Source organism: Cetorhinus maximus, chromosome 14 (genome assembly GCF_964194155.1).
Source record: "Cetorhinus maximus chromosome 14, sCetMax3.hap1.1, whole genome shotgun sequence".
Lineage (NCBI taxonomy): Eukaryota > Metazoa > Chordata > Chondrichthyes > Lamniformes > Cetorhinidae > Cetorhinus > Cetorhinus maximus.
The window spans coordinates 33908451-33933405 of record NC_135892.1 but is presented as its reverse complement, the minus strand read 5'-3'; the positions used below and the strand labels follow the sequence as shown (position 1 = coordinate 33933405).

Genomic DNA, 24955 nt, shown 5'->3' with positions numbered 1-24955 from the left:
AGTTTGAAAGTCCAAAAACTCAATTTTGTGTATTTGGATATAGATATGTCCATTGATCTGGTTGTTCTCTCTGCCAGATATTAGAGAAATTCTGCCTCCCCCAACAAACCACCATGTGGTCCTTCTCAGTGAATCCACCACAAGCCAGACATAATCTCGCCCTTTTAGTTCCCTACCTACCTCTAGAACATCTTCAATTGGGTACCAAAGTCTCCACATTTGACTGCCAGAGATTTGATATTGCATTAAAATGTAAACCATGAAATCACCTTAAAGGAATGAATACAAAATGAAAGAGACCAAAAATAATCCAAAGCCATAGAAAAGAAAGGATGTTAAAAAATGAATCTTGGCTACATAGTCTCATATACATGAAGAAGGTAAACTTTGGTCTCTTCATTAAAGAGAAAGGTCTGCATTAATATACTTCTCATATTTCAGAACTATCTCAAAAGTGGTTCTAAAAACACTAGGTTACTATGAAGTGCTGAGTTGGCCTACACAACAAGATTTTATGAATGCCCATGAGATGAATAGTCAGTTATTCTTCTTTGGTGGTGCTGTTTAAGAGATGAGTACTGGTGAGAACAATTCCCCCTCCCTCTCCACAGCCTGCTCTTCAAATACACAGTAGGATTCATAACAGCCACCTGAATTGGCGGTGGGGTGGGGTGGACAGGCTCTAGTTCAATGTCATATCCATTCAACAGCAGTAATACTTCCAGTAAACAGAATTTCTCCATTTAGTGCGAAGCTGTGCTCTGCTTTTCAGGACACTAAACACATATAAATAGCAACTAGAGAGGCTGAAGCTTTATCATATGGCAAAATGAGTTTAACCAGGAGCACTGACAATAAAGAGATTTGTTGCAACGAAGATTATCCCATTCTAACCTTATTTTGTTTAAATCCTATGGATTTACTCAAATTAGCTCTTCTGTTCTCAGCTTTTGGAGTTTGGCTCAGACCGTGTGAACAATCTGTAGCAATTAAGTCTCTTTCCCGTACCATGTCAACAGCACTGTAGTAATCTACTTGACAGATTTACGTGATCCACTGCATTGCTTCTGTGTTGCTCATTTCACAACAATGAGGCAGCTGATGCACTTTTACACATTTCTAAAAGCACCAAGCCTGGTTCCCATTGAACAAAATTTGCTCAGGCTACAATGTGAGCAGATTTGGCAACAGCGGAATACCTGCACATGTGCAAGGTTTTCCCTGTCTTATTATGGAACTTAGATTTCAGGAGAACTTTGAAAGCTGCACTGCCTTTCCTTGATCTATCCTTGAAGCAACAGACAGAAGGCAAACTTATATTTCCCACAGATGACCTATGCTCTGTATACCCAGGGAAAATGGAAAGAGAAAAGCATTGCCACTATTAAGTTAAATGAGGGAAGAGTCAATCCAATACCCATTAAACCCAGACCTATATATAAACCTTTATCCAAATACACTTCCTAGTAGTTGAACTTCTAAACCCAATAAACACAAAAAGAGCAAAGTTCACGAGGTAAAAACAAAAAACTGCGGATGCTGGAAATCCTAAACAAAAACAGAAACAGAAATACCTGGAAAAACGCCTGGCAGCATCGGCGGAGAAGAGTACAATTGACGTTTCGAGTCCTCATGACCTTTCAACAGTTCACGAGGTGCCTGATGAGGCAGCTCCTACTTTCACTTTGCCATTAATGGAGCTCTCACGCCTTTAGGAAACTAAATCTTTGATTGAAATTTTCCATTTTAAAAAAACCAAATGCTCTACCTGAAAAGGTGAGTGGAAAGGGTATTGGATATATACTTGAAAATGAAAAATAATTGCTGTGGGAAAAGAGCAGGGGAGTGGGGCTAATTTTGCAGCTCTTTCAAAGAGCCACCATGTGCACAATGGGCATGTACTGTAAGATTCTATGAAATCACTGGGCCAAAAGCAGAGACTCATGACTCATCCTAGTTCAGTACCTTAAGATGTGACAACCCCAAAAGAAGTCAGCAGCTACAATGAGAAAGATCAGATCCAGTAACATTTGTATCCATTACAAAAGTACAAGAGTAGTCGATTGCAGAATTTTAAAATTACACCAAGAACAATAAATTCTTTACTGGGGAAAAACTCAAGTTGTTTGATAACATTTATGTGAATTAATCTTACAAATTCAGATTCTGTTGTCATGAACTACAAACTAATCGTTCTGTCTCTGAGTAAACTAATTATTCAGCTGTCTCTCCATGTGCACACACCAAGCAAGGGTCAGGAGCTCAAGCTCTTCCCCAAGACGTCAATTGTGTTTGTGCACAATATCATAGTAGCTGAAAAATTATTTTTACCATTTTGAAAAAAAAAAATCAGGTGGTTTGCAAAATGTTTTGGGAGCAAAAGAAATCTTTAAAAGTTAGTCTATTATGCCCTTTTAGCCCAACGTTCAAGTGCTCCGGCAGCACATTGCAGTTTCCTTTACAAGTAACAATGGACAACAATGTAAAGCTGTATATCTAATCAGCTGATCAGTAAAGTCACATCTGCACTTTCCAAAAAGCCACAGCCCAAAAATAGGTCAACCCCAATTATACACCAAGATAAAAGTAAAATACTCCGGATGCTGGAAATCTGAAACAAAAACAAAAATAGCTGGAAAAACTCAGCAGGTCTGACAGCATCTGCGGAGAGGAACACAGTTGACGTTTCGAGTCCATATGACTCTTCATCAGAACTAAGGAAATAGAGAAATGAGGTGAAATATAAGCTGGTAGAGGGGGGTGGGACAGGTAGAGCTGGATAGAGGGTCAGTGATAGGTGGAGGCAAAGAAGAGATTGCCAAAGATGTCATAGACAAAAGGACAAAGGGGTGTTGACGGTGGTGATATTATGTAAGAAATGTGCTAATGGGGACATTAAGGGTAGCAAGCAGGACAAGCAAGTGGCAGTTGGCCTGAGTGGAGGTGGGGTGGGGGGAAGGGATCGAAATGGGCTAAAAGTTGGAGATAAAACAATAGATTGAAATAAATTTAAAAATAGGTGGGAAAAGAAAAATATATATTTTTTTAATTATAAATTATTGGAGAAAGGGGGATCAGAAAGGGGGTGGGGATGGAAGAAAGAGTTCATGATCTGAAGTTGTTGAACTCAATGTTAAGTCCGGAAGGCTGTAAAGTGCCTAGTTGGAAGATGAAGTGCTGTTACTCCAGTTTGCATTGAGTTTCACTGGAACATTACAGCGGGCCAAGGACGGACATGTGGGCCGCAAGCATGACCCAGACCTCCATGTTGTTTGCCATTTCAACACACCACCCTGCTCTCATGCCTACATGTCCGTCCTTGGCCTGCTGCATTGTTCCAGTGAAGCTCAACGCAAACTGGAGGAACAGCACCTCATCTTCCGACTAGGCACTTTACAGCCTTCCGGACTTAATATTGAGTTCAACAACTTTAGATCATGAACTCTTTCCTCCATCCCCACCCCCTTTTCCGATCCCCCTTTTTCCAATAATTTATAATTTAAAAAAAATATATTTTTCTTTTCCCACCTATTTTTAAATTTATTTCAATCTATTGTTTTATCTCCACCTTTTAGCCAATTTCAATTCCTTCCCCCCACCCCACCCCCACTAGGGCCAACTGTCATTTGCTTGTCCTGCTTGCTACCCTTAATGTCCCCATTAGCACATTCCTTACAGAATATCACCACCGTCAACACCCCTTTGTCCTTTTGTCTATGACATCTTTGGCAATCTCTTCTTTGCCTCCACCTATCACTGGCCCTCTATCCAGCTCTACCTGTCCCACCCCCCTCTACCAGCTTATATTTCACCTCATTTCTCTATTTCCTTAGTTCTGATGAAGAGTCATACGGACTCGAAACGTTAACTGTGTTCCTCTCCGCAGATGCTGTCAGACCTGCTGAGTTTTTCCAGCTATTTTTGTTTTTGTGTATCCCAATTATAGTTGGATAATTAAAATTTAGCATGTAATAATTCACATAGAAACATAAACATAGAAAATTGGAGGAGTAGGCCATTCGGCTCTTCGAGCCTGCTCCACCATTATGATGATCATGGCCAATCATCCAACTCAATAGCATGCTCCCGCTTTCTCCCCATATCGTTTGTATCTTTTCAAGGTGGAATTAGATGCAGCTCTTTGGACGAAAGGGATCAATGTTTTGGTCTCAACTGCTTTCTGTGGTAGCGAATTCCACAGGCTCACCACTCTCTGGGTGAAGAAATTTCTTCTCATATTTCCTGTGAACATACCAACATATGGACCTAAATGGTCTACCCCATATCCTCAGACTATGACCCCTGGTTCTGGACTTCCCCACCATCGGGAACATCTACCCTGTCTAGTCCTGTTAGAATTTTACAGGTTTCTATGAGATCCCCCTTCATTCTTCTGAACTCCGGCAAATATAATCCTAACCGACTTAATCTCTCCTCGTACGTCAGTCCCACCATCCCAGGAAACCGTCTGGTAAACCTTCGCTGCACTCCCTCTATAGCAAGAACATCTTTCCTCAGATAAGGAGACCAAAACTGCATACAATATTCCAGGCGTGGTCTCACCAAGGCCATGTATAATTGTAGCAAGGAATCCCTGCTCCTGTACTCGAATCCTTTCGCATTAAAGGCCAACATACCATTTGCCTTCTTTACCGCCTGCTGCACCTACATGCTTATCTTCAGCGACTGGTGTACGAGGACACCCAGATCTCGTTGCACATTCCCCGCTCTCAATTTATAGCCATTCAGATAATAATCTGCCTTCCAGTTTTTGCTACCAAAGTGGATAACCTCACATTTATCCACATTATACTACATCTGTCATGCATTTGCCCACTCAATCAGCTTGTCCAAATCACACTGAAGCATCTCTGCATCCTCCTCACAGCTCACCCTCCCACCCAGCTTTGTGTCATCTGCAAATTTGGAGATATTACATTTAGTTCCCTCATCTAAATCATTAATATATATTGTGAATAGCTGGGGACCCAGCACTGATCTCTGCGGTACCCCACTAGTCGCTGCCTGCCATTCGGAAAAAGACCCGTTTATTCCTACTCTGTTTCCTGTCTGCCAACCAGTTTTCTATCCATCTCAATACACTACCCCCAATCCCATGCGCTTTAATTTTACACGCTAATCTCTTATGTGGGATTTTGTCGAAAGCCTTCTGAATGTCCAAATAAACCACATCCACTGGCTCCCCCTCATCAACTCTACTAGTTACATCCTCAAAAAATTCCAGTAGATTTGTCAAGCATGATTTCCCTTTCATAAATCCATGCTGCACAAACCTGTAGGAAGTGGTTCTTCAATGAGCTGTTGATATTTCAATACATACTTAGGTGAGCTAATGATATTTCAATGCACATTTTAAGCAGTAATGTGTTACCTACCTAGCCAGATAATCTGACATTTCCTTGGCCATTTCTTCCCTGTAACATAACAAGTGTGCGCATAAGTAATCGGTATATGATTATTGTGTATCAGAACATTTCTGGCAAGTATTCAAGGTTTGACATTAATAGTAGGCAGGAAGTGAAAAATGCATTTAGTTCAATAACATTTAGTTATAACACAAAAGCAAAAAGCAATAATTCACTCAAAGATGGCTCAAAGAAGTACTATACACATGCTATGAATCAAGAAAATGGGAAGCCCAATATGTTTGGAGAAACAATGATGTTTGAAAACAGCAGGAAAACTGGCAGCAGAGTTCTCAGTATTTTTGCAGCATTTTAACAAGGTGTAGCAGTGGTATAACAAAAGACATATGCCTTCTGCAGAGCAACTGTTTCCTGTACAACTCTTCGATGCTCAGACCATTGTCAGCTTTTACATCTTGAGGACTTTCCTTGAATTCTAAAGCCTAGCTATAAATCTGGAATCTGGAAGGAATGGAAGAAGATAATGTATCATGGGGAACAAAGGTTAATCTGAACAAGAACGCAAATTTTTTTTTCAAAACATGTTTCAATTAATCAAATCAGAGCCATTCTCTCTGCCACCATAACAGCCCATTATACAAAGGGGTATGTTGAATCTAAAGGAAAGTTGAAAAATCTTTTAAAGAGGCTAAATTTCTTTAGAGCTGTATTTTTATAATGAATGCTGATAATTTGAAACTCCATTGATTTCCATACCCTTGGAGCTGTACACTAAGTATACGAATTAGCAGCAACCTTTCTAGATTCAGATGTGTGTGAATACGTTTTGGATGCAAACAATGCAGCATTTACAATCTGGATTCCAATTGGTTGGAAAGCATCCTTTAAAGTAAATTATCAGCTAACGAAAAACCTCAAAAAAAACCCCTCCAAAAATGGAAGTCTTAAGACAGAGGAATAAAGGACATTTATGTTCGAGAATTAAGTTTAGTTAATATGGAGTAAATTAACTAGAAAGAAAAAAAATTCAAGATTAATATAAAAACACAAAGTGAGGTGAAAGGTTTAGCTGATTTCATTTTTAGTCTTTATTTTGCAATTTTACAAATAGCATTAGAGTTATAAAGACACTCTCATCATGTGGGAAGTTATATAATTGTAACATTGTTACAAATATGAGGTTTTATAAGATTGTTAGTTTTTGGAACTGTGTCTTAAGTTAGGGTAAAATGAAGAAGGTCATGTGACCTGTGCTGAAGTCTGCCTGACAAAGCGGCCCAGTTTGTTTTGCTGGGTACGTGGTGAAAGGTGTTCACACTTGGAGAAGTGGCAGTAGCATTTGTGTTTATAGTGGTTAGATGGCTAATCTCTGAAGTCCCAGGAAGATGTTGAATTGTAACCTGTTATGCTTTAACATGTCCATTTGCTTCCAAGATAGAGGTGAGTTGGCGGTGTCTCAAGAATATCTAATCAGCATTTCCACCTGGATATAAGACCCATATAATTCACACGGTCATAGAGATGGGCTTTGAGCACGGGAAGAATCCTTAGGAAACCACTGAGATCAGATTACAGGCTTTCCAAAGATATTTCTGAAACTCTCAGACAAGTTAGTCTGTCAGGATCCGGGAGAGGGGGAGCAGCTAGAGGTCAAACATCTTTATAGCTCATCATGCAGGGATGCAGGTAGGAGCTTGCACTCAGATTGGAAAGAACAAATTTGTGAGGAGTTAAAATGAGGAAGGAAGATTCACCCAGCTTGTGCTAGAGAAAGAATCTCCAGGGGAAGAAACCTCAGTGAAAGACAGTTCTGAGATTAAAAGTTACTAGGCTGAGAAAGGAGAAAAGCAGAAGTAAACTCCCAGGAGCTAAGGGTCACTTTGGACTGGTGCCAGGAGAACGGAATGTCTACTTAAAGGATATTGTAAAGTGTAGCTGTGAAGTGTGGTTTTGGTCATGCTAAAAGTAAAAAGGGGAAAGTTTTGTTCTGTGGTTTAAAGTATAAGTTGCCTAGAAAGATAGTGTTTAGTCAATAGTGCGTTTAGTCTTTTGTTACAGTATGCCTTAAAGTGTGAAATCTCGTCATGTTATCCTTTTAACTGGAAGTTCGAATTTCTTCTTAAAGGCTATTGGCCTCTACAGGGATCATAACAATACTAGCACTTCAGTATTTAGGTGAGTACTTATAGGAACAGTTGCAGGGAGCAGTTAAGAACACAAATGGTATATTGGCCTCCATTGTGAAAGGACTTGAGTACAGAAGCAAGGGTGTCTTACTGCACCTACTACAGGACCTTTGTGAGGCCACACCTGGGGTATTGTGTGCAGTTTCGGTCTCCTTAGGAAAGGATATACTTGCCATAGAGGGAGTGCAGCGCAGGTTCACCAGACTGATTTTTGAGATAGCAGGGTTGTTGTATGAGGAGACATTGGGCCGACTAGGCCTATATTCACTGGAGTTTAGAAGAATGAGAGGAGATCTCATTGAAACATAAAATTCTGACAAGGATGGACAGACTGGATGCAGGGATGATATTTCCTCTGGCTGGGGTGGTCTAGAACAAGGGGTTACAGTCTCAGGATACAAGGCCGGCCATTTAGGACTGAGATGAGAAGAAACTTCTTCACTCAGAGGGTGGTGAACCTATGGAATTCTCTACCACAGAAGGCTGTGGAGGCCAAGTCGCTGAATATATTTAAGAAAGAAATAGATAGATTTCTGAACTCTAAAGGCATCAAGGGGCATGGGGAGCATGCAGCATTGAGATAGGGGATCAGCCATAATCATTATGAATGGCGGAGCAGGCTCGAAGAGCCGAATAACATACTCCTGGCTCCTATTTTGTATGTTTCTATGGCTGAACGAGATAATTATTTCCTGTGAACATACCAACAGTGCATGGATTAATAAAAGAGATTGTGCTTGGAAAAAAACCCATTACGAGGTTTCATAAATTAGCAAAGAAAATGCCATGCAAGTGTCCCTGTGAGTTGAGTAACTGCTACCAAATTATTTTTCCCAGATTGTGTGTTTTATGACCTTTACAGACTACAGGTAACAATATTTAAATGTGGAATGCTCTCCATTAATTTGAAGAGTTGGTCGTTAATGTTACTCATCTCTCTTTTCAGCGGGCTCGGATTGGATTGGCAATTATAAATGTCCTCACTGTTGATCAATGCCATGTATTACAGGTGTTGAGCCCATACTGAATTTAATGAGGAAATGTTTGATGAATGACCCTATGTCCTGAGCTTTTATAATCATGACTGGTTAATCTCCTGTACTGTCGCAAGTGGGAAGTTAAGAACAAGTGTAATCTTCACGTGAAATGTAATAAGCTGACAGACATAAGATTTTTATTATAAGACAAACAACCACTACTCTTTTTTTTAAAGAAAAAGATAGCGGACAATGCAACAGCTTCACACATGGTTTCAAGTTTGGATTTTACTCAATGAAAGATCACAGACCTGAAATGTTAACACTGTTTCTCTCTCCATAGATGCTGCCAGACCCTGCTGAGTATTTCCAGCATTTTCTGTTTATATTTTAGTTTTCCAGCATCTGTAGTATTTTACTTTTGTTTCAGTTTTACTCTGGGCAGGTCAAAGAAGTGCAAATTGGCTCCTTGTCCACAAGGTACTGCAAAGGTTCATCTCAGTGTGAAGGACTGGGGACATCAGTGACAATTCTAGGATTTGGAGCAGGGGAGGGGACATGTAACCCATGACAAAAATATCTGAGGCAACACATTCTCATCCTTCTCCTCACCACCCCCCTCCTATGCAGTACAGCATGAAGATGATAATATCAGGATAGAAATAAACTGTGATCTAAGAAATTGTGATTTAATTTCCAGGTTGGTTGGAGTTAAAATAAGGTTTTTACATTGAGAAGATAATGTGGAATCTGTGGTGTGCAATCCATCAAAACCTACTTCACTTAAACCAAATTAAATTGATGTTAGTTCAGAATACTTTTCTTATTCATGACTTTTTCTATAGTCTTCCTGGACATCAAAGTGAAAGGTATCAGTGTGGGGGAAAAGGAAAACTTTTCATTTCAGATGTTAGAGTCAGCACCAAATATTCCTAATGTTAGCTATAGCAGATTGATGCAAAGTAAACTTTCTTTCATTCAGTCCCAATAATGTACCACAGTCCATCTCTCATTACAGCACCGAGTAGTGCACTGTTGCAATACTTCTCCATTTCTCACACCCGCCATCTTGCATCCTCCCAGCCTCAATTAATTGCCTGTTAGCCCAATATAGATACTTGTTGGCCTCACTCATCAGGAACTGAATTGAAGCCACCTAAACTCTCAGCCAGCAATTAGATAGGTAGGCAGGCAATCCTTCAATCTGGGTTGAAGACTTGATAGTTATAAACCATTGTCATCCCCACTAATACAGCAAGCAAATAGGAACAACTCTCACACACTAGCAACAATCAATGAAAAAGTGTTGAATTGTAATGGTCAGGTTAAGAATAATTAAGTGTAGTTTTAACTTTGTTTTTTTTAAGGCAAAGAGGGAAGACAAATGTATCATCACCATTCTCATAGTCAACAACATCCCCATCACCAATGCCCAATAGTGCAAATAAAATAAATGAAATAACAGAAAACTCATACATTGTCATTTTGGATTCTGGTCCACCAGATCTGGAAATAGAACACACTTTAGTTAGATTCTGCTAGGCACATAGACCTCACATCTTCCCACAAGCAGACAGCTTGGGGTAACTCTGTACATGCATTTTATTGGAGTTCTATTAATTTTATTTTTTTCAGACTAAAATTAATCTCTGAATTCATGCAAAAATGATGATTAGAAAGTCTCAGCATAAAATCATCTTGATTATTAATTTGTGTAATTCTTTGCTTGGGAATCTGTGCAGGAATTCTAGAATTAATATAGTATAATAATATACAGAGGAGTGATTTACTAAATGTGCAAGATAGAAATGCAGGTTACATATCCATACTTAGCAGCAACTGCAACTGGGTGGATGTGTTTAACTTCAACACTGTGGAAGAAAAGACATTTATTATTAAGCTTCCAGCACGAACAACAAGAGGAATTGGGGGACAAAAACAACATAAGGGATTTTAAAACACTTTTAACCCCCTACCTCTTAATTCCTGTGTCCATTGGTGATTCATCATAGATGAGTTCAGATTCACTTCGTGCGATCCTCATGGCAAGCTCCCGGTCACGTCGCTCTTGCTCCAGCAATGCCTGCTTACGAGTTTCCTCCTCACGCTCTAAAGCAAGCTGAGCCTCCATTGCAGCCTGGAAAACACAAAGGTGTTTAAACTGAGGTAACTGCTTGGTTAGCGCTTGCCACTGGTGAAGTTATTCAGTGCCATTACAGACAAGCAAATGACAAAGCACATGGACAATATCCCCTGAACAAGAGTTCATTATTTTGAAGCTTTTATAATTGATTATATCGACAAAGATAGGTTGCCAGATCAGCATCCTTGAATTAAAAAATTTTTTTTTTTTTTTTTTTTACAGAAAGCAAATTCACTGATCTTTAACTGATAATCTATTAACTTCAGATGTCGAGTTGTTCCTACAGTATTAGAACAAAAGGTATAAGAAAGTCGATGGAGGTGTTGAATACCAAGCAAAGATTGGGGCCTTACCAGAGGAAATGACTGAGATGGGAGAGAGCAAAAGATTTACTGGGGATATCACAAAAGTGAACGTGAGAAAGTTGTTGAGCAAATCAACAGCAACATAGGTATTGTGGGAATGGATGGCCAAAGGTTGGGCAGTTGTTAGTTTGGAAAGTGCTGCTGGTAAATGAGTGAAAGATGGCTTTTGTCTTAGTTTATTCAGAATGGGCCACAAAAACAGTTGTTCAGAGGTTCAAACCAAGACTGAAAGGAAAAGAAAGTAAGCTAAAATTCAGGGAATTCCATCGAGTTCAGCAAAAGAGATTTTGCAGTTTTGATTGTTGCTGAATTATCAGACTGCTTATCTGACATCCAGGCTAGACAAGCAGGAATTTCCTCCAATTAAACATTTGGTCAACTGAAGCCATGGTCTTTTGACCCTGCTCCAGACTCTGTTGCCTAGCTATCAATTCCATCCCTCTCCCTGGCAACAGTCTGAGACTGAACCTGACTGTTCACAATCTTGGTATATTTTATCCCAAGATGAGTTTCTAGCCTCATGTCTGTGCAATTACTAAGATAGTCTTTTTCCACCTCGAAACACTGCCTGACTTCATCCCTGCCCTCGCCTGTTGCTGAAACACTCATTCATGATTTGTTACCCCCTAGATTTGACTATTTCAATACCCTCCTGTCTGGCCTCCCACATTCTACCTTCCATAAACTTGAGGTTATCAAAAACCCTGTTGCCCATGTCCTTACTCATACTGAGTCCTGTTCATCCACCACCCCTCTGCTCACTGATCTACTTTGGTTCCTGGTCAAGTATCTCTTCAGTTTTAAAATTCTCATGTTATTTTCAAATCCCTCACCTCTCCTGATCTCTGTAATCTCCTCTAGCCCCACAACCATCTCAGATATCTGTAATTATCTAATTCTGGTCTTTTGAGTATCCCTGCTTTTAATTGTTCCACCATTGTTGACTGTGCCTTTAGCTGCTTAGGCCCTAAGCTCCAGAATTCTCTCTCAGAACCTCTCTGCCTCTCTACCTTTCTTTCTCCTTCTAAGAGCTATCTCTTCGGCCAAGCTTTTGGCCATCTGCCCTAATATCCCCTCAAGTGGCTCAGTATGCAATTTTGCTTCAAAATGCTCCTGTGAAATGTTCTAGGAAGTTTTATTATGCTCCAGGCACTATAGAAATCATTTTTATTGATTGGTTAATTCAGCAATACAAATTCTAAAGCTGTAAAGAATACAATGGAAATGTATGAGCACATGTGAGGGATAAACTAGGAGAGAGGAGACATGCCAGATGTAGCAGAAGGCATTGGCAATTATGCAGGACTTGAGAGGCACACCCTAAATGTTACAGGCAACCCATCCAAGGAGATAAAGCTAGATCAACACAAGTGAGAAATCAGCTTTAGCCCAACTGCAACCACTTCTCCGGGAAAAGAAAGGCACGATTCTTTTCACTAATATCTAACTTCAATACCAAGCATACAATTGCTATCAAGTTAAGATATTAAGTAAAGTATCATCATCAAGATTGTAACTCTGAAACTGAACTACAAGTTATGGTAAATAAAGATGAACCCATCAAAGACTGCAAGTCTGCAGTGCCAATGGAGTTTACGCGAAGTTGAACCAAACTACTGTAATTCTCTTGTTCTTCTGCAGCCAAATTTACTGTTCCAAAAACATGTTCTTTCTATAAATAGGGCTAGGAAGATAATATTGTTGCTATTCATTTCATCATCTCTGGTGAGCCAAGAGTTAAATAGTTTCCAAACTGACATTAATTTTATTTAGATGATCAGCAGAGTATTTTTCTAATCAGAAAAACTGGACAATTGAATCCTATGCAAGTTTAGCACCTTCATAATGTAAAGATTATCCTTCTGCAGTACCCAGATGCATTTCAGTGTCAGTTATTTCACCTATCACTCCCTTTTTAATGTGCGCTTTAACATGCAAAACCTAGACAACTCACATGCAATTTACTAGTATGTTCCATTGGCTCAATCTATACTCGGGCTTTCAGTATCAGCACCTGTCTTATCTATATTCGGACCATAGGAACTACCCTTCAGACAGACCACGCTCTCTAGCAGTCACTGCAAACTGAACTTTCCAAATAGCAAATGATCAGGGATACATAGTCCACTCAGTCCTGCAAAGCTAGCTGAACAAAAAGATTTTCTATTTATTAGAGCTCATGCCTGGAAGCGACAAAACTTTAAAAGAAACACTGTGAAGGAGAGTAATGGGTTTCTGGATGATAAAGATTCTACCCACTTTCTCCAACAGCCTGAAGTAACACTGCTCTAACAATTCAGATCAAAATAGGAACATTAGGAACAAGAAATAGGACATTCAGCACCTCCAGCCTTTTCCACCATGTCATTAGATCGTGAACTCTATTTTTCTGCCCAAGCTACATTTATCTAACAAAAATCTATTGATCTGTTCTAAACCTCTGACTTAGTGCTCCCAGCTGTTTGGGGGGGGGGGGGGGGGGGGGAAGAATTTCAGATTTCTACTACTTTTTGCGTGATTAAATTCTTCTTCATTTCACTCCCAAATGACCTAGCTCTAATTTTAATATCATGATCCCTTTGTGTTATTGATGTTTCCATCAGAGAAAATAGTTTCTCTGTATCTGCCCTACCAAATCCTTTTAACATTTTAAACAGCTTTATCAGATCATTGCTCAAACCTTCTGAACTCAAAATCTATACTCAATAAGTTCTATCCAGTCATGTGCAGCTTGAATATTGCTAACTATTTGACATTGTCTGTGGAGAAATATTAGAACTTGCATCGTTTTTGTTGAATCTCTTGATCAATTCAATAAGATCTTTGATGCCCTGACTGAAATCTGACCAGCACCATTTTTCATATCTTGAAAAATTCAAACCTGCAAACGACGCTTTTCTTCCTCCCCTTTCTTCCTCTCCTCCTCCTCCAGTTTCCTCTTCAACTCCATATCAGCTTTCCTATTAAAAGCAGAAGAGAACGATGATTAAGTCAAAGGTCTCATTCACAGCATGAGGAGCCATTGTGAGATCAACAAGAGTAACATCATAAAAATACATCATGAAATTGTTAGAATTAGTTATTACTGAAGAAATTCCTGCAAGAACTTGCTCTAAGGGCATCACACAACACAACCAGTTGCAAATCTTTTTCTTGTAGATTCATAATTTAAAAGTAATGTGTAGCAAATTCAATAAATGTTAAATACCCAATGAATATATCAGTATTCATATAATCAAGTGGTCACAGACCCTTCTGATGTAATCAAGTCATTTTGGGTTTCTTCAGCCTCATAGGCACAGCAAGATATACCACATAATTATTTATGCATTCAGTGGTAATTCAACATTCTTGAAACGGGTCTCAGGCATCCAGATGAGGGAGCGAGTGGGAGCGTGGGTGAGTGAGAAAGACAACAAAAAAGAGAGAGAATGTGCACCAAATGCCTCACCCTTCTCTAAGTCCCAGATTTTGACAGTGTTCAGGTTACTGATGGGTTAGATCATCATCACTGAATCCCCCACTATCAACATCTTGAGGTTATTAATGACCAGAAACTTTACTGTTCAAGCCATATAAATAATATGTTTACAAAAGGTAGTCATAAGCTGTGAATACTGTGGCGAGTCACTCAACTCCTGACTTTCTAAAGCCTATCTACCATCGACAAGGCACAAATCAGGAGTGTGATGCAATACTCTCCACTTGCTTGGATGAGTGAAGCTCCAACAATGCTCAAGAAGCTAAAAGCAAAATACTGCGGATGCTGGAAATCTGAAACAAGAACAAAAATTGCTGGAAAAGCTCAGCTTGTCTGACAGCATCTGTGGAGTGGAAGACAGAATTAACGTTTCAAATCCGTATGACTCTTCATCAGTTCTGATGATACTCAAGAAGCCTCTGGGTGAAAAAATGTTTCCTCAAATCCCCTCGAAACCTCCTGCCCCATACCTTAAATCGATGCCCCCCCTGGTTATTGACACCTCCACTAAGGAGAAAGGTTTCTTCCTATCTGCGCCCCCCATAATTTTGTATACCTCTATCAGATCCCCCCTCAGTCTTCTCTGCTCTAAGGAAAACAACCCTAGCCTATCCAGTCTCTCTTTATAGTTGAAACGGTCCAGCCCAAGCAACATCCTGGTGAATCTCCCCTGCACCCTCTCCAGTGCAATCACATCCTTCCTATCGTGTGACAATCAGAACTGCACACAATACTCAAGGTGTGGCTTAACTAGCATTTTATACAGCTCCAACATAACCTCCCTGCTCTTCACAGAATCACAGTGCAGAAGATGCCCTTCAGCCCGTCAAGTCTGCACCAACACGTGAGAAACACCTAACCTACTTACCTAATCCCATTTACCAGCGCTTGGCCCATAGCCTTGAATGTTATGATGTGCCAAGTGCTCTTCCAGGTTCTTTTTAAAGGATGTAAGGCAACCCGCCTCCACCACCCTCCCAGGCAGCGCATTCCAGACCACCACCACCCTCTGGGTAAAAATGTTTTTCCTCACATCCCCGCTAAACCTCCTGCCCCTCACCTTGAGCTTGTGACCCCTCGTGACTGACCCTTCAACTAAGGGGAACAGCTGCTTCCTATCCACCCTGTCCATGCCCCTCATAATCTTGTACACCTCCATCAGTTCACCCCTCAGTCTTCTCTGCTCCAATGAAAACAACCCAAGTCTATCCAACCTCTCTTCATAACTTAAATGTTTCATCCCAGGCAACATCCTGGTGAATCTCCTCTGCACCCCCTCCAGTGCAATCACATCCTTCCTATAATGTGGCAACCAGAACTGCACATGGTACTCCAGCTGTGGCCTCACCAAGGTTCTATACAACTCCAGCATGACCTCCCTACTTTTGTAATCTATGCCTCAATTGATAAAGGCAAGTGTCCCATATGCCTTTTTCACCACCCCACTAACATGCCCCTCCGCCTTCAGAGATCTATGGACACACACACCAAGATCCCTTTGTTCCTCAGAACTTCTTAGTGTCCTGCCGTTCATTGAATGCTTCCTTGTCAAATTACTCCTTCCAAAATGTGTATCACCTCACACTTTTCAGGATTAAATTCCATCTGCCACTTATCTGCCCATTTGATCATCTCGTCTATATCTTCCTGTAGCCCAAGACACTCAACCTCACTGCTCTTGTATTCTGTGCCTCGGCTAATAAAAGAAAGTATCCCATATGCCTTTTTAACCACCTTATTTACCTGTGCTGCTGCCTTCAGGGATCTATGGACATGTACACCAAGGTCCCTCTGATCCTCTGTACTTCCTAAGGTCCTACCATTCCTTGTGTGATGGAATACTCCCCACTTGCCCGGATGAGTGCAGCTCTCTCAACACTCAAGAAGCTTGACACCGTCTAGGACAAAGCAGCCCGCTTGATTGGCACCACATCCACAAACATTCACTCCCTCCACCACCGACACACAGTAGCAGCAATGTGTACCATTTACAAGATGCACTGCAGGAATTCACCAAGGCTCATTTGACAGTACCTTCCAAACACACAACCGCTACCATCTAGAAGGACAAGAGCAGATGTATGGGAACTCCTAGAGGAGAGTGCAAGAGGAGGACCTTGGGGCAGGCAGTGAGCAGCAATTAGAGGAGAGTACTAGAGGAAAGTGCAAGAGGAGGAGCTAGCATCCTAGTCTATTCACAAGTAGGGGTAAGGGTAAAATAAAAGCAAGGGTCCATATTCTATTTAGTTAAGCTATGTTTGGGGATCTCAGTCCGTGATTTGCACATCCTGCGCTATGTGGGAAGTCCTCGACACTCCTGGCATTCCGATGACCATGTGTGCAGGAGGTGCCTCCTACTGGAGCAACTCGAGCTCCATGTTTTGGAGCTTGAGCGGCAGCTGGGGGCACTATGGTGCATTCACGAGGTTGAGAGGTTCGTGGATAGCACATTTCAGGACGTGGTCACCCCGCAGCTTAAGGAAGTGCAAGCAGAGAGGGAATGGGTGACCGCCAGACAGAAGAAGAGGACCAGGCAGGTAGTGAGGGAATCCCAAGTGCATCTCGCTCGCAAACTGTTTTTTGGCCTGGGAAAACGGTGGCAGTGACGGTTCCTCTGTGGAGGCCAACCAGAGCCAAGGCCATGGCGCTGTGGGTGGTCCAGCTGCTCAGGGTGGGAGGAAGAAGTGTGGAAGGCCAATAGTGGTAGGGGATTCATTAGTGAGGGGAGTAGACAGGTGCTTCTGCAACCATAGACGTGACTCTAGGATGGTATGTTGCCTCCCAGGTGCCAGGACCAAGGATGATACGGAATGGCTGCAGGACATTCTGAAGGGGGAGGGCGAACAGCCAGAGGTCGTGGTCCGTGTTGGGACCAATGACACAGGAAGAAAGAGAAATGAGGTCCTGCAAGAAGACTTTAGGGAGTTAGGTAGGAAATTGAAAAGCAGGACTTCAAATGTAGTAATCTCCGGATTACTCCCAGTGCCATGCAGTAATGAGTATAGGTACAGGAAGATAGAGTAGATGAATGTGTGGCTGGAGAGTTGGTGCTGGAGGGAGGGCTTTAGATTTCTGGGGCATGTGGGACCGTTTCTGGGGGAGGTGGGACCTGTACAAGTTGGATGGGTTACATCTGAACATGAAAGGGACCGGGACCAACATCCTTGTGGGGAGGTTGGCGAATGCTGTTGGGGTGGATTTAAACTAAACTGGCAGGGGGATGGGATCTTGAAAAGTAGTTCAGAGGGGAGAGAAGCTGAGATGGAATTAGAAGTTAAAACACTAGTGAGTGAGTCTGGAAGGCAAAGGAAACATAGGCTAGATAAGAAAGAAGTGAGTTTAGCCCGGCCAAAAGGAATATATTTTAATGCAAGGAGCCTGAGGAATGAGACAGACGAGTTGAGGGCACAGATAGGCATGTGGGAGTAGGATATCATAGCTATGACACAGCCTTGGCTAAAAAGAGGGCAGGATTAGCAGCTCAACATTCCTGGTTATAGGGTATTCAGACGAGATAGAGAGGGGCATAGAAAAAGGGGGGGGGGTTGCAATATTGATCAAGGAATCAATTATAGCAGTGAGGAGGGATGATATCCTGGAAGGATCATCAAATGAAGCCATATCGGTAAAAGTAAAAAACAAAAAAGGGGAAAACACGCTGTTGGGTGTGTACTGTTGGCCCCCAAACAGTCAGGGAGAGATAGAGGATCAAATATGCAACCAAATTTCAGAGAAGTGTAAGAATAGGGCAGTAATAGTAGGCGATTTTAACCCCAAATATTAATTGAGATAGTTTTAGTGTGCGAGGTAGGGAGGGAGCAAAATTCTTAAGTTGCATCCAGGAGAACTTTTTTAGCCAGTATGCAGAAAGCCCAACAAGGGACGTGGCAGTTCTGGACCTAATATTCGGAAATGAGCCCGGGCAGGTGGAAGGCGTATCTGTAGGGGGGCATTTTGGAGATAGCGACCATAACTCAGTTAGATTTAGGATAGTTATGGAAAAGGATAAGGTTGGGCCGGGAATAAAAGTTCTAAACTGGGGAAAGGCTAATTTTACTAAGGTGAGATGTGATTTGGCCCAAGTGGACTGGGAGCAGCTACTTGCAGATAAAACTATCAGAGCAGTGGGAGGCATTCAAGGAGGAAATAGCAAGAGTACAGGGCAAATACGTTCCCGTAAAGACAAAGTGGAGGTCAAAATCCAGAGAACCCCGGATGTCATGGGACATAAAGGTTAGTATTAAGAAAAAAAGGGGAAGCTTATGGCAGATACCGAGGGCTCAATACGGAAGAGTCCTGAGAGGAGTACAAAAAGTGCAGAGGGGAACGTAAAAAGGAACTTAAGAAAGCTAAGAGAGTGCATGAGAAAGCATTGGTGGGTAGGATAGGGTTTTTTAAATATATAAAGAGCAAGCGAATAACTAGGGAAAGGGTAGGGCCAATTAGGGACCATAGCGGTAATCTGTGTGGGGACCCAGAAGACGTGGGTGCAGTCCTCAATGAATACTTTGTGTCGGTCTTCACAATGGAAAAGGGTGATGCAGATATTGACATCAGGGTGGAGGACTGTGAAATATTAGAGGAAATTAACAGAGAGAGAAGGTACTAGTATGTTTAGTGGCCTTAAAAGTGGGTAAGTCCATAGGCTCAGATGAGATGTATCCCAGGCTGTTGAAGGAGGCAAGGGAAGAGATATCAGGGGCCCTGGCAGTAATTTTCAAATTCTATCTTGACCACAGGTGAGGTGCCAGAGGACTGCTAACATTGTCCCATTATTAAAAAAGGGAGCAAGGGATAGACCAGGAAATTACAGGCCAGCAAGTCTAACCTCAGTGGTAGGGAAGTTACTAGAAAGAATTGTGAGGGATAAAATATATCTGCACTTAGGAGAGACAGGAATTAATAAGGGATAGTCAGCATGGATTTGTTAAGGGAAGGTTGTGTTTGACAAATTTGATCGAATTTTTTGAGGTGGTAACTAGGCTTGTTGATGAGGGTTATGCATTTGTTGTGGTCTACATGGACTTCAGCAAGGCTTTTGATAAGGTCCCTCATGGCAGATTGGTCAAGAAAGTAAGAGCCATGGGATCCAAGGGAAAGTGGCACTTTGGATCCAAAATTGGCTGAGAGACAGGAAGCAGAGGGTGAGGGTAGAGGGATGTTTTTGTGACTGGAAATCTGTTTCCAGTGGGGCTCCCCAGGGCTCGGTGCTGGGGCTCTTGCTGTTTGTGGTATACATAAATGGTTTAGACTTAAATGTAGGGGGTATGATCAAGAAGTTCGCAGATGACACAAAAATTGGTCGGGTGGTAAATAGTGAGGAGGATAGCCGTAAACTGCAGGAGGATATTAATGGACTGATCAGGTGGGCAGAGCAGTGGCAAATGGAATTCAGTCCGTAAAAGTGAGAGGTAATGCACTTGGGGAGGGCTAACAAGGCAAGGGATTACACGATGAATGGTAGGACCCTGGAAAGTACTAAAGATCAGAGGGACCTTGGTGTGCATTATCCATTGATCCCTGAAGGTAGCAGAGCAGGTGGTTTGCAGACAGGAAGCTATTTGGACTCTGGTATTTCTGCACTTTAGAGCATGACCGCAAGCTTCAATGTACAACAGATTTCAGTGTTGCTGAGGTCAACGGGTTGGACACTGTTCTTGTTTTCACAAGATGGTTAAGAAGGCATTTGCGATACTTACCTTTATTAGCCGAGACATAGAATACAAGAGCAGGTAGGAAAGTTGTGATTGCACTGGAGAGGGTGCAGAGGAGATTTACCAGGATGCTGCCTGGGCTGAGGGGCCTGAGCTATGAGGAAAGATTGGATAGGCTGGGGTTGTTTTCCTTGCATCAATGAAGGTTGAGAGGGGACCTGATAGAGGTGTATAAGATTATTAGGGGCATAGATAGGGTGGATAGGAAGGCGTTTTTTCCCTTAGTAGAGGGGTCAATAACCAGGGGTCATAGATTTAAGGTAAAAGGTAGAAGGCTAAGAGGGGGGTTGAGGAGAAATTTTTTCACCCAGAGGGTAGTGGGAGTCTGGAACTCACTGCCTGAAAGGATGGTTGAGTCAGAAACTCTCGTAATATTTAAGAAGTATTTAGATATTCACTTGTGTTGCCATCGCCTCCAAGGCTATGGGCCAAGCGCTGGAAAATGGGATTAGCGTAGTCAGGTCTTTGTTGGCCAGCACAGACACAATGGGCCGAATGGCCTCCTGTGCTGTAGGCGTCTATGAGTCTACCACCACCTGGAAGTTCCCCTCCAAGTCATTCACCATCCTGACTTGGAAATATATCGCTGCTCCTTCATGGTCGCTTGGTCAAAATCCTGGGACTCCCATCCTAACAGCACTGTGGGTGTACCTACACCATATGAACTGCAGCGGTTCAAGAAGGAAGCTCACCACCACCTTCTCAAGGGCAACTAGGGATGGGCAATAAATGCTGGCCCAGCTAGCGAAACCCTCATCCCCTGAAAGAATAAAAAAATGCGTGAGAACACACCACCTGCAAATTCCTTCCAAGTCACACATCACCCCGACTTGGAACTATTCCGCTCTTCCTTCACTGTTGCTGGGTCTAAACCTAGAACCCTCTTTCCTAACAGCAGAGCCAGTGTGCCTACACTACGTGGATTCAGGATGGCAGCTCACCTTCTCAATGTCAATTAGAGATGGACAATAAATGTTGGCCTTCCCAGTAACGCTCACATCAAGAATGTTTATAAAAACATTGAAGTGCTTAGCAGTGTAGCACACTTCTTTTATAGCATCACGACCCAACAGGCTACAAAAGTTCCAAGGTCAGGTTAATTGCAAAACAGAGCTCCCCCAACTCGACCCAAAACAGAAGTTTCACCGCGGCAGACGGTGGAATTTAAATTCAATTAATAAATCTGGAATATAAAGCTAGTTTCAGCAAGGGTCACCATGAAACTATCGAATGTTATAAAACCCTGTCTGGTTCAATAATGTCCTTTATGGAGGGAAATCTGCCATCCTTACCCTGTCTGGCCTACATGAGACTCCAGACCCACAGCAATGTGGTTGACTCTTAACTTCGCTCTGAAAGGACAATTAGGGATGAGCAACAAATACTGGCCTTGTCAGTGGTGCCCACATCCCATGAAAGAATAAAGAAAAGTGGGATGATATTTTTCCATTCCTCAGAAGAACTATTCTTATTGCTCCAGGAAGACTGACAATGTTTTTTTAAAAATCCTCAGTTATAGATTGTTGAGTTAAATCTGTACAGATTCAAATACACATATAATTATATGTGTACTGATACAATACATACACTCTTACACACAGACTTACAGCCGGCGTTCTTCCTCCTCTTGCTTGCGTTTCTGCTCCTCCTCCTCTCGCCGTTTCTGTTCTCGTTCCATTTCCTGTTGGATGACTCGCAGGCGCTCAGCTTCCTCTTCTTCTTGCTTCTTCTTCTGGAGTGTGTTGAGAAGCTGTTCTGATCGTTTCACCAGAGCAACATATTCCTTATCAATCTGACCTCTGGTCATGATTATGTTCTAAGGAAAACAAAGACCAAGGAAAAGACTGTCACAGGTGAGTTACTTTTACTCATATAGTGTTCAGAACAGCTACCCTGGCAGTGCACATTGCTGACTCTGAATTAGGTGGCCACAAGACCAAAATGGCCATCTTCTCATGACCCTGACATCCTTGGCTTGTGTTTTTTTTGCCATTCCCAGGAAAGTGATTTGCTGCAGCTCTATAGATCCAGGAGCATTTCATCCTGGAAGTGGCTGAGAGCAAAAGGAAGCAAAGCAAAACCTGATACTTTCCAGCTGGCCCTACATGAAATACGGTGACAGCCAAATCACAGCAGCTGTCGAGAGGTCTGCAGGTCCATCGATCCACCCTTCTACCTAGAAACTGTTTGTGGCAAGTGACTAGAAAAGAAAATAATGTGAGGATGGAATTTTAATGCACTCCCATTATCCAACAGCCTTCCAGTGGTACTGACCAGGATCACCGATGAAGAACAATCATTTGGGCAAGGTACAGATACGCTAATAGCACCAGAACAGCTGACCTCAGCAAAGACATTTAGAAGTAAGAGAATTACATTTGTCCATGAAGTTTTAACTTTGTAGAATGAGGAACACTATTTTTGTGGTCAACAAACTAACGTGCTCATTGTTGAATTTGTTCCAATTTGATACTTGCAATTTTGTCTCAAATTTCAAAATTTGAAGAAGCTACTCAGGTGAACCATTAAGGATACCTCAAATAAGCCTGTTGCCCCAAGGTTGGGGAACAGAAGGGAGGGGTAGGTGCAGAGAAAATAAGTGACAAAATAACTCAGCAACACTGTTCTTTTGTGGTATTCAACATTACACACATTAATTTTGGTCAGGTGATGCTCCCTCAATTTGTACACAAGAAGCTTCAGTAGGAATACTGTAGTTGCCCCATCCGATGGCCTGTGACAAAAGCAGCAATGTTTTATTTACGAAGAACTGCCATCTACTGGCTTTAGTATAATTATAAGGAAAAATGATCACACTGTCACACATAGAAGTGAGAGCCCCAGAAGAAAATTAGAATTTTTACAAGTTTGATCAAGCCCATTTATTCAAACACTTACCTTAATTTTGGTCACAAGAGTATTAATTGATGAATCCAGATCCTGGACTTGTTTACTCATCTCAGCTTTTCCCTCCCTCAGGGCCTTCACCACCTCAGTCATTCTATTCACTCGCTCCTTGAGTGAGTTCACCTTCACCAGACCGTCAATGCTGTGGGGAGGAAAACTCAATTACAATCAGCAAAAATATTCTCAATTATATGTAAAGGAGCATGTACATGAGCTGGAAAACAGGTGGAATTAGATGAGTAGTTCAGAGTGAACACTAAAACGTAGTGAAACCGAAATCAGCAGCAATAGCAATGTGGCAAGCCATTTAAATGGATAGCTTTGCCTTTGGTGAAAAAATAAATCTTTAGTAAGATATAATGATTATGATTCCAACTGCACCACAATCCAGTCTAAAATAGCAACACACATTGAACATGACCCAACTTCATCCAATTGTCGTGTTGCCAAATGGAAGCCCGGCATACTATTTTACATCTGCTATTTCAAGAAAGCTGTGCTTAACTCAATAGCACACATGCTTCCTTTTCTTTTTGATTCTTTCCATTGGACATTCCACTGAGAAGGATTACTGACAGACTTAGTTACCAGAACAGCATTACAAACAAGCCAGCCCAGCCTGCAACTATCAGGAGACCAGGGCAATTGATCACTGCCATTACCAAAGCTACTTAAAAAGTGACCAACATCTGCACCACTTACCGTGGTTTGTGTTTCTTCTTGCATAACCACATGCGGACAGTCTTCTGCATCTTAATACAAGCAACAGCTCGGTACTTCATCTTGTTCTTCACTGTAGAAATAAGTTATATAAATAGCTGTCAATATATTGTGAATACAATATGCAGGCCCCACCTCTGTCCTTTTACTTACAAGGAAAGAGTACGGAAATCACAAAGGTCAATATATTATAACTTGAACCATGCCCAATTGCAACCAGTTTAAGCATGAACATCAATATTTCTCAAAAAATAATCACACAACAGAGGAATGGGTAATACAGTCAGGTAATCATGATCCTTCTAATGTTTGAATTACAATCCAGAGCAGATTGATGGGTGAAAATGTTCCTTGTTTGCTGATCTCAAATATTCAATGTGAAATGAATCTGGGCAGTTTTAAACTGGTTCCCTAGATCAGAGGTTCTCAAAGTGGGGTAGGTATACCCCTGGGCATATGGCTGATTTTTCAGCATTCCTCTCTCTGTAGTTCAGGGGCTCCCAAATGCAAGCGTTGCTGGTGTTCAGATTGACGCCACTCTCCTTTCACCTGCTCGCTACTCCTCCATTCAGAACTTGCTCTTATCCTGCGCTTGCTGCTAATAGCCTCAGCTGCATCTCACTAGTGTGTCTATTAGCAGCTAGTTCAGGATAGAAACAGCTGGTGATTGGTGGAGCACTGAGCAGCAGGTAGGTCAGCGATGGCAGATGAGCCTGAGCAGCAGAGTGATGGTTTGACCACGTGGGTTGATGAGCATGAGAGAGATTGCGTGGGTCACCAAGAGACAGAGAGGGATTGCGGGGGTCACCAAGAGACAGAGAGGGATTGTGGGGGTCACCAAGAGACAGACAGAGATTGCGGGGGTCACCAAAAGACAGAGAGGGATTGCGGGGGTCACCAAGAGACAGAGAGGGATTGCAGGGGTCACCAAGAAACAGAGAGGGATTGCGGGGGTCACCAAGAGACAGAGAGGGTTTGCGGGGGTCACCAAGAGACAGAGAGGGATTGCGGGGGGTCACCAAGAGACAGAGAGGGATTGCGGGGATCACCAAGAGACAGAGAGGGATTGCAGGGG

At 42.0% G+C, this 24955-nt stretch overlaps 1 protein-coding gene across 6 annotated transcripts in view; it reads right to left on the bottom strand.

Moving 5' to 3' along the window:
• The window catches only part of myo6a (myosin VIa), a 261840-nt gene that overhangs the window by 9795 nt on the left and 227090 nt on the right, over positions 1-24955 (bottom strand). For 5 of the 6 annotated variants that reach the window (XM_078556763.1, XM_078556762.1, XM_078556765.1 and 2 more), the window contains exons 24-31: positions 23863-23953; positions 23152-23302; positions 21861-22069; positions 13940-14018; positions 10527-10687; positions 10380-10421; positions 10027-10056; positions 5397-5435 (exon numbers count right to left, since the gene is read on the bottom strand). In XM_078556763.1, coding sequence (XP_078412889.1) covers positions 5397-5435; positions 10027-10056; positions 10380-10421; positions 10527-10687; positions 13940-14018; positions 21861-22069; positions 23152-23302; positions 23863-23953 — 802 coding nt within the window. Of the gene's footprint in view, positions 1-5396; positions 5436-10026; positions 10057-10379; positions 10422-10526; positions 10688-13939; positions 14019-21860; positions 22070-23151; positions 23303-23862; positions 23954-24955 lie in introns of those variants that run through there. The other variant, XR_013578664.1, reaches the window with a different exon arrangement.